The 10,492-nt window shown below is 39.7% G+C and overlaps 1 protein-coding gene across 6 annotated transcripts in view; it reads left to right on the top strand.

The window, feature by feature from the left end:
- Window positions 1-3,474: 3,474 nt before the first annotated feature.
- Window positions 3,475-10,492, top strand: part of rap1gapa (RAP1 GTPase activating protein a) — a 35,245-nt gene continuing 28,227 nt past the window's right edge. For all 6 annotated transcript variants that reach the window (XM_026332933.1, XM_026332935.1, XM_026332932.1 and 3 more), the window contains exon 1: window positions 3,475-3,612. In XM_026332933.1, the coding sequence (XP_026188718.1) occupies window positions 3,569-3,612 (44 nt within the window). In that variant the 5' untranslated portion in view covers window positions 3,475-3,568. The remainder of the gene's footprint in view (window positions 3,613-10,492) is intronic.

Below are 10,492 nucleotides of genomic sequence, written 5' to 3'. Positions count from 1 at the left end.
CTTCCTCCATGAACTCCCACTCTCCAAATATCCACATATATGTGCACTCCTTGTCCCGGCAAGCATCTGGAAAATATTTACAGTGTATAAATATTGTGGAATGATTTCCCTCATTCCAAGGGTCCGTTCATTAGCTCAACTTCTACCCTTTTAGAAACAAAAACATTCACCACTTGACCCTTTCACCTTGAATATTAATTATCAATTAATAATTAAAATAACTTCTAATTAATGAAAGTGATCAATTGAAAACAACATATGCCATTTAGAGATGTGAGTGATTGTGGCCTGGAGCATCACTCAGTGGTAAGGGTTATTAAAGAGGCAGTTCCCTGAGCTCACCAGCTTGCCAACAGCCAGTTAGCTGGCCAGCTTAGCTTGGTTGTTAACGTGGACGATTAATGAACATGTTTCATCAAAAGATTTGACTCCTACCATTAATTAATCCTGAATCCTTAATAAAAGCAGAAATTAAGCAGTAATTGCTTTCTCCTTAATTTGCATTATTTCTGAAATACTTGACACATTTCTTTATTATGTGTTTAACATTTCAGTGGAATAAAGTTCTTTTATAGTGAACTCTGAGCTCAGAGTTGTAAGTTGTTGAAGGACATAGATGCTCTTATTTTCAAATTAATTGTTAGCTATTCTGAGTCACTTTAGCTGGTTTAATATAAACCAAAGACTTGACTAAAGTAAATGTCACATAGCTGCTTGATTTGATTTGAGAAGTTCACTGAGTACTGAGCAGTCAATTCAGATTTTGGGCATTCCACCATGAATATGGATCCCTTAGCTTTTATTTTTCATTCTTTCTGTCTTTCTTCATTAAAATGGGGACATTAATCTGTAGTTTTAATGGATAAATTAATGAATTAAATAAACAAATTACTTTATAATTGTTTTTAAGGGAAAAACATGAAAACCAACCACATTAACCCCCAAGATAAAGAAAATTAGATTTCTTTTCAAAAGAAGTGAAATGATAAACAATGATGCAGCTTTTTAACAAAAACCTTTGCACGTTTCCTAATTGTCGACTGCTTCTCTTTAGACAGTTACAAAGCTGATTTATTTCTCAGGGACATATTTCCTGCCCCATGAAAGCAAAGCTGAGGATGAATGAATGATCTTTCCACCCACTCCTCACTACTCATATACCACGTCTGCCCTGCTGCTACTTCTATTGCTACTGCTGCTGCCCTTTCCCCAGCCCAGACTGAAAAATAAATGAGTTCATGGGGCAGTATTTATAGATTGATTTGAGTGGGAGGAGACATCCCACATCTGTTTACACTTCTAGTAATAATAACATCAGTGTTTGTTGATGGGATAGTGATGATTAGAAGTGTAAGATTATGATTTTAATTGTAATGATAATTGTTTTGATTGTTATTCTTCTTTAGTATAAAACAGGGGCATAAACAATGCACCTCTTCACATTTGGAACATATTTCCTGTAAAAGCTGGTATGCATCGTCAACTGTGGGGTCTGGTTTTTGTTTTCGTTTGAGTGGGTGCTTTGTTGGTGTTGCTGTATCAGTAGCTTCTGTGACGCCGATGGCATGAATATTGTGGAGAGATTTTCTTTTGTCCTCTTGAGGGTCTTCCTGCCCCTCCGCTTCCTTTAAGACAAAAGGGGAGCGGGGGCTGCTCGGACGGCTGGGCCTTGAGGTGATATGATTAAAGGCTTCTTGTCTGGGCTGCTCCCATTCAAATGCCTCTCACATGCCACAGTTGCTTTAGTTAAGTGCATTTTCAGGGAAGCAGACAGAGCTAAGGTAGTGCTGAGACCGATTCACTGAATCAGTAGAGTGGCACTTGTCCCAGGGAGCTGAATAATTGGCTGGTTGTTCAGATTAAGCAAATGTCTGATTTTAGCCAATTAAGGGTGATTGAAGTGCTGGCTTGGTTTGAGATCTTTTTTCATGTTGAATAAGATGTAGACAGGTTGGTGTTTAACATTTTCACAATCACAGATGACTCTAAAGCAACATTGTATTGATGCTTATGGAGATTGGAAATCTTTGATACTATGATTTTTTCATCAATGGTCATGGGACCAAAAAGGTAAAGTCAGAGGATCGCCAAAGTCAGCAGGATTCATCCTCTGACAACATGAATGTGTGTACTTCACGGGAGATCGGGATTTTTCAGTCTGAGCTAAAATCGATGAACTGAAAAACATAGTGAGCACACCTAGAGCCACGCCGCTAGCAAAACCCCCGTTTTCTCAAAAATCTCAACCCAATCAGTAATTACGATGACGAATGCAGTCTGTATCAGCTGCAACAAAGCCAAGGACTGTCATGCCATGCTGAAATGTTTTCAGAAAAGTGCAGTCTCAGAGGAAAGGAGGAAAGGCCTAATGGAATTGCGGAGACATGATGTAACTGATTGTTTGGTAGACTTATTGATTAATTAAGTGCCTGTCTGCTGTGTTACTTCAGTGCGTGTGCAGTTAATGTGATGAAGACATCATTGGCCTCTGGGGAGGTTATTCTTGATTTTTGGGCAAAATTAACTGTTGTCATCTAAAAGATACAGCTTTCCCGTTGCGCACAGCTGACTGTGTGCTGCCTGACACTGACCATGAAAACATCCAACATAGTGCAAATGCTTTGGAAGTGAATGTGTGGCACATAGCTGGCTGATGCTTGAGAATGCAATCCTTCTTTATTCAATAAGCCACTGCAGCATTAACACATTGTTGTCACTGCTGCCAGTTTATCAGACTGAAAAGAAAAGTCACTATATCCAGACATGTACTGAGTTTAGTCAATGCAGCTAATGGTAGTAGAGGATAACTCTACATGAACCCTCCTCTCGTATGCATACCAGGCATGATAGGTTTACAAAAGAAAGAATTAGGAAGGAGACACATGAAGAGATTAGAGAGATTGTGTCCAGAGGTCATTATCAACATTATGCAGGAGTGGAGCTGCTAACCCAGGGCAAGGCTCTGTGATTAGGACATTTGTAAAGAATGATGAACTGTTTGTGTGACACCCACAGCTTGTTTGACCAGCTGTCTTCCTGAGGGAGAACTTGTGTTACAAGGTTTGGTCTGAGCAAACTCTCACAATTATTAAGAACACCTCCTTGTTTTGCCTTGAGCTATTTTTTAAAAATGATCAGGTAACCAAGAACTGACTGGTGTGGCTTATGCGAGTGTTGCGTGCTTTTAGGAATGACACCTGCCAGTGTGTTCTATGCAATCGGTTCATGAGAGTGAGGGTGTAGCCTGTACATGAGAAAGGCTGCCACCAGACTCTCGATTCCCTTGGAGACTGGCATTGTCAGCAGCCCTCAGTCCAGCCCCCTCCCCCTTTTCCTCCCTCGTCCTCCTTCATCCTCTTGTCGTTTCTCCCCCTGTTTGTGAAGGAGGCATGTAAGTAAGGAGGAGGCAGGGCATGTTAGTCAAGGCTGGGGGTGTGGAACTTACACGGCAGTCAAGGCATACAAACACACACACGTTTACGCACACATGCTCAGTCAGCACAAGTGACACAAGTGCTGGCTCCATTCAGCACTGAGTTGACTGAGTCACTGCTGTCCATTAGCCGGCATGCCGCAGAGAAAGAGGAGTTTTACTTTTGGAGCCTATGGGGGGTAAGAATTAAAATCCTAATAACCTCTACAACAGATCTCTCCACAGTTCGTATTTGTGTGACTGTGAGCCTGTGTGTTTGCGTGTCTCTTTCTCTCTCCCTGTTTGATGACTGTCCGTATCTGGGTGTGCATGATTATGCCATTTAGTCTGGAATGCCAATACATTCATCACAACAACTACTGTCATTGACATTGTGTGGCTTCTAATTGTAAAGTGGACCTCGTAACACTGCCACTGCTTCATGGTAAATCATCAGGGTTGTTCTGTACACTAATGATGATGTATCAGATGTAGAAGCGTTAAAAAGAGAAAGAGAAAAGCAACACTCAGGTTACAGGAAACTATTACTGACGAACGTATGATGGGTGCGATGTCTAATGATGCTCTCATACACACGAAAACGTCACTGATTAGTTCATGTCTGCCATATTTTGTGTGTACAGTATGATTCATGTGAGTGTCTTCTTTACCTTCTGATATAGCATTCTTTTTTTTTATTTTTATTTTTTATGTGAAACAGAATTAAAATGTTGTCACCAGGCACTCATCCCCACCCTGTATTTATGTAACCCACTTCGCTAGGTACTGAATAGTGGACACACAGTCAGCAGACTTGTTAATAGTCAGAAGGTGAGCAGGTGCCTCAGTGCTACTGTATGCCTGACTGCTTTTACTCACAGAAAAGTATTGGAAGGTCACCTCGATTAATTCTGAAAATATACCACTAGCAAACAAGTAGTGGAGAGTAAGAGTTAAAGCTAAACTGGTGCTGTGCAGTCATTTCAGTGTAGTGGCCACAGTAGTAATTGATATCTGTGTGTGAGGGCTGGTGGAGCCAGAGACATTAATGCACATAAATTCTGGTTACATGATAAAGGGAACTTTGTAATGTTTTATTTTACATGGTTTCCTAATAACTTCCTTCAAAGTCACTGTTTTTAGTTTTGGTTCTGATTATGAGTAAAGTCCCCATGAACTAAAATAGAGCTCATGTTGACGTAAGATTTTACTGGATTCATCATTTAGTGTGAAAAACTTGTGACGGCCCCACCTTCTCACCTGCAGCACCAGCAGCAGCCTCCCAATAGCTATGCTTTTAATGAATTCATTCCAGTGACTTGCTTGTGTAAACTACAAAGTATTTCCATCAGTGAATGTCACGTCAGCTTAACATGCAATATAGTGAGACTTGTTTACAAACAAGCATACAATTCAAAACATGTAGAGAAGAAAGTTTCCAATAATAATGAATAATCGATTTAAGCTTACTTGTGATGTTCTGTAAAGTAAATCCCTGTTTTTCCTGTAAGTAGTACCAAATGAAATAGTCCTTTGCAGAAACCATTCTATGAAATTATAGAGATATTAGAGAACTGCAAAATAAAATGGGAATTCTAGTTGTACTGAATGGTCCAGTGAGTCTGGATTCAACAACCACTGTTTAGTTTTGATGACTGGTTTCAAGACTCTGGGGGAAGCTTTCTATATAAAGCAAACAACTTGCTTCTCTGTTTTTTGTTTCGTAGGGCCTTTGAATGCCACTGCACTTGACATTTCCATAGGTCAGTCTGATTGCTCACATCAGTGAGTGATCTCTAATAAATTCTGTCCTCTGCATCCGATTGGCATTCACTCAGGGGAACACAGCCCCAGCCTTCTCTGCTGATATATGTCTCTTTTAAACAGCATGCTCTATAATTTTTGCATCAAATATTAATGGAACTGCCACTTAATTTGAGTTGTTATGTGTTGGGTAAGTTATGGCCCTTTTTTTTTTTTTTTTTTTTGCTATCACAGGCAGACCACTTCTTACTGTCTGTGTTTAACCATGATTTTGCAACACTGAGCTTTCATATCCTTTTATTGACAAGTCTCTTAGGTATTTGTTCTACTTTTTGGACAGCAGGGCTTCTATGTACATTATGTAGCCTGGGACAAACTGTACCATCTTTATATCTATGTATTTTTGTTTGTTTGTCAAAATAAGCTTTGCTATGGACTGTGCCTTATATGAAATGAATTCTCATCACCACCATACTGGCAAGACCGTCAGACAACATAGAAAGATAGGATGAATGCACATCAGGTGGAAAACCCCATGTTGTTTTTGAAGCCGGAGGAGGCTGGAACTATAGTTGGCATCTCTGCTAATCTGATTCAAAAATGTCATTTCTTCAAGTAAACAAGACTGCAGGCTGTTTGGTGAAATGGTGTTTCACAGTGTTAAACAGAGCACTTGGGGCATAATAAGGTTGTGTGGATACGTTGATTATTGGTCCTACATCTGATTAAGACCCCTCTGTTGACTATGATCCAGATTGTTTGTGTAATTTGTGGTGCCAACAAAAAATGCATTTGAAGCGCAAAATCGTTTTTAAAGAACTGAAGGCTTTCTGTTAATGAAAGCCTTGGTTATTTATACAATTCATGTTGTTTTTCATGAAAAAGAACCATTTGTCTCTTCGATTTTTGGTCATTCTAAGGCTTATTGTAATGAATATTGACCCATGAACAACAGAGAGACGACAGTGAGAGTCTTCTTGTTGGACAAAAAAATGTTTACATGACAAAAGATGATTAGATCTCAAGGCAGGGCTACTTGAGAACAGGAGGCCATTTAGGTGACTTTCCAAGAGCAGCTGTAAAACAAACATGAGATGTAGGGCGACCAGAGGGCTCTTCAGTCCCTACTCACCTTGCATATTTACTTTGACATTCACATTCACGTTCATATTCACAATGGCAAACCATCTGTGGAGAGCAACAGGGGCAAGCCATTATGCGAGCTTCTGTTAATTACTTCATGCTCATTGTGCTACCAGTCCTTATTTTTCTTAAGAACAGAATGAAGACTTTTTATCGTAGTCTTAGACTTTGTAAGTCCAGCCTGGACTGTTCCAAACAGGTGTGCAGCTGCAGTCATTTTAGTCGACACTTCAACACACAGTGACTCTTCAACAAATGGTGTACAAAATTAGAGAAAAACAGAGAAAAACGATGGTGGACTATAGCACAATAAGGTAATTTACCTGGACATTGGAAATACAATAAAAGAGTCACAGTATCACTATATAGCAGAGCTCTTACAGAGCACGTTTGTATTTTTAGGTTGAAGTTTTTAAGATAAATACCTGCAGCATTACCTGTTCTTTTTCTCACTAGTTCACCTGTGCCTGCTTCTGTTTTTGTCAAAATGTCTTTATCTCGATATATACTAGACTTTATCAGACAAGCAGGTCACAATGAGTCATCAAATTCTTGATCTCGGAACTAAAGGCCTCCAATGGTGTGCTGCTGCTGATAAGTTGTTCGTGTGAGGCAGTCGACTCGTCCCACCTGTGGGACACTTTGGCCTTGGTAGAGCCACTTTAAGTTTTAGTTTGTAGTGGACTTTAATTCTCTTGATTCTGTTTACTCTGCTAGACAACACAGAAAGCTCTTGTTTAATGTGACACTTTGACACAAAATTAGCACCAAAGTGTTTTCCAATTATGGCACACCTTATTTCCTCTTTATTATGCCAAAAACTATTAGGTGAGGCAAAACAAAACTCGCATTTGAGCCATGTTTATGCACCTGTAACCTTATTTGTCAATTAACACACAGATTCATGATGGTACAGGAGAAGGAGAGCAGATTATAGAGCTACAACTGAAAAATACCACAAAACTACTGAATACTACAAAATAAACAGTAATCATGGCACTGACAATCTCTGTCACAGCCTGATGTTTGCTGGTAGATGTGGCAGTGACCAATAGCAGCATAGCTGTGGTACCAGCGTGTGCGTGAGTGTGTTTTCATATACACTGTATCCAACTGTACTGTTGCTAAATGAGGTCATTCAGCCACTTCAGGCTCATTTCTCTGTCAATAGGCTCATTCAGCCCACACTGGGTTGAGATACAGTATACCATCTAGATCAGGTCATGTTCAGTATTGTTTGACAATGTTTCTTTTCACTGAAATTGGTCAGTGTTGCTCACGTCCTTGTGTATATCTCTGTTAATCTGTTTTTGACAGTATCCAGTTCTTCTTCTAAAGCATGTATAGCTAGCTGCACAACCAGACGTGTGATGCTTTAAAGTGAGAAAGACCTAATTCAGAATCCACCAAACAGGCTCACATACCGAATTGATGCAGTCATCCACCTCTCTTGTTTTTGCTGAACACATGTTGGTCAGTCCAAAGCTTTAGTCCCGACTGAAATATCTCAACAACTACAGAAATGGGTTGCCAGACATGCATGCACTTCTACAGGTACTGGACAGAAGCTATGAAATGTGATAATGAGTATGGCAGAGCGTGTGCGTATTTTAAACCGAACACGTTCTTCATTGGGTGGAGCCCAGGTAAGCTATGTGAACCTTTCCTCCCTGTTTTGATTGCAAAGTATAAAGCCTAAAGCTGGATGGTGATAAAGGACTTAAATCAGTATGTTCTCAAGTCATGCTGGGTGAATTATAATGCTGAGCAGCACCACCACCCAAGTACAGTATATTGTAGCTGTAGGGAAGAGGAATAAATTCTGTTCAAGCTGTGTTCACTTGGCTCTAGTTCACAGCATGAGTTTCGCAATATTAGTTAATACAAACAGATCTTATTTAAAACTAACAGCAATGACCTTATGTTGTTGTATTATTATTATTATTATTATTCCCTAATGAATACTGGTGTTAGAAGGTTATTTTCCCATGTGTTTAAATTTGTTAGTGCATACTGACTAGCTGTATTGAAGGTCCTGAGAGATCTTTGAGGTATTCTAAAATAATTTGCTGAGAGATGTATAGGTCTCCATCTGGACTGTGGCAGAATTAGCACCACAACATCATGTTACTGCAGCAGACCACCGGCAGAACAATAGTCTTCTTTGCTTAAAGCTGGATTTCCTCTGGTGACACACTCGCCATGAGTTGTGCTGCTGACCTGATGTCTACCCCAGGCCCCAGGTTGGGAGAGAAAACTACAAGCTTCACTTAAAGTCAGATAAAGTCGATATGTCTCATTTATAAGTGTCATGGCTGCTGAAACTTTACTGAGGGTTTTGGAGACCCACCTTGAGCTTCCTTGTCCCTTGCTGATGTTTGCTTCCATGGCAACCAGGTTGCAGTTGACGCCTAGCTGACAGCACAAAGGAGGCACGACAAACAACGTGATAGTATTTGGCTGTCACCATTCCGTGCTGCGTTTCTACATGCACTGTTAGGGCTACACACTCACAATGTGAGGTTTGAACGTGCGTATGTGACTAATGGCCCATGAATGCATTAGCACAGATTTAAAATTACAGCCCATTATGTCTGCTCAGAGAGGGACAGAATATTCTTTGTTTTGCTGATAACACTGAGTTTTCCATGTCTTGCTGTTGTTATTTCTTCTTCTCTGTCTTGTTTGTCCATGTTTGCTTTATTCTAGAAATGTTCTTATCTTTCTCAAGGATGAGTTTGCTTTTAATAGGAAAAGTTTTAACTGAAAGAAAAATAACATGCAATACTATCAGAACTATCACGAGATATACAGATATTGTACTTAAACACCCCAGAGGGTATGCCTGAAAAGTTTACAAAATGATCACATTAACTGTGGAATGTAACAAAAATGATGAATGATGAGCAAAAGAAGGCAAGCAGCTTTCCCTGTAGCTTCTAATTTCATTTTCTGTGTCATGCTATCTGTCCCTGATAATATTGATATGTTTTTTTAATATATATTCGTTTTTCTGATGTTTGTTTTGTTTTGATGTAAAAGCCTAACCAGGGACGGAGGCTGCAAATTAGCCTTGTGCTATATGCCCCATGTATATGCAGCATCTGTTGCCTATGAGCACCAATGCTTAGTGTGCGGTCCCTGATTAAATAAACAAAAAAAAACAAAAAAAACAGCCTGCTGTATGTAATCAGACAGCTCATATAGAAAGAGAAGTACTATATTTGTATATGTGTGTAGCCACACTGTAACAGCTAATATATAATAAGCAGATAATGTTCATTACATAATCTTAAATCTTTATAAAGTGTATCCTTACATAAGTATCTTGATGACATCTGTTTTGCAGCTAAGTGTACAAGTTTTCCGTATAGGTTTCGGTATTTCAGCGCGGAGCTTTTATTCAATAATCTCGACACACCCTGGTTGGCTTCATTTTGTGGCTATTCTGTGAAACCTGAGAATGGGTGAGCAGATGAGAGTGAGGTTTAGAAAATGTTATTCTTAGTGATGCAATTCACTTCGAGAACAGCTTTCCCCCCCCTTGCGCCCTGCTTTGTAACAGCATAACTGACAGCCACTAAGTATCCTGGCTCCCAAGGCCTGGTATGCATTGTACTTTATATGGAGCACTGATATATCTGTACATCTGTCTGTCAGACTCAAACAAACCAACACTGGTGATAGATATGGGCTAGACCAGCACCACCAAATCCATCTCACTGTTGTTACACGTCACATGGGAGGGTTCAAAATGATGACTGAGCTTGTGTACTGAGGGGAATCAGAAGACAACCTACTGTAAAAACACAAGTCAGCTGATTCCTGACTCCACAGTACGTTGAACAAACAACCAGCACCCCTGAGGACCTGTTTCCTCTCACTAGCACAGTTTTCTCAGAAGAGGAAGCTTCAGACTTTCATTTATTCTTTGAGAATTTCTCATAACAAAAGAAGTGGAAATATTTTTACATTTAGTCCTAATGTTACCTCATTAGGATTTTTTGAAATCAGTGAAACTTTTTATATGAATTGCAGAAGCTCCTTTCATAGTCTGATCAGTGAGCTTCTGTTAAAGGGATGACCCAAGTTCTCACTAGACATGTATGTTCCCTAAATATTTGGGTGATCCCCATTAGCACTATTGGCAGGTTTGAGTAATTTATATCTCAG

This window comes from Mastacembelus armatus, chromosome 7 (genome assembly GCF_900324485.2).
Source record: "Mastacembelus armatus chromosome 7, fMasArm1.2, whole genome shotgun sequence".
Taxonomy (NCBI): Eukaryota; Metazoa; Chordata; class Actinopteri; order Synbranchiformes; family Mastacembelidae; genus Mastacembelus; species Mastacembelus armatus.
This window is presented reverse-complemented; position numbering and strand designations above follow the sequence as displayed.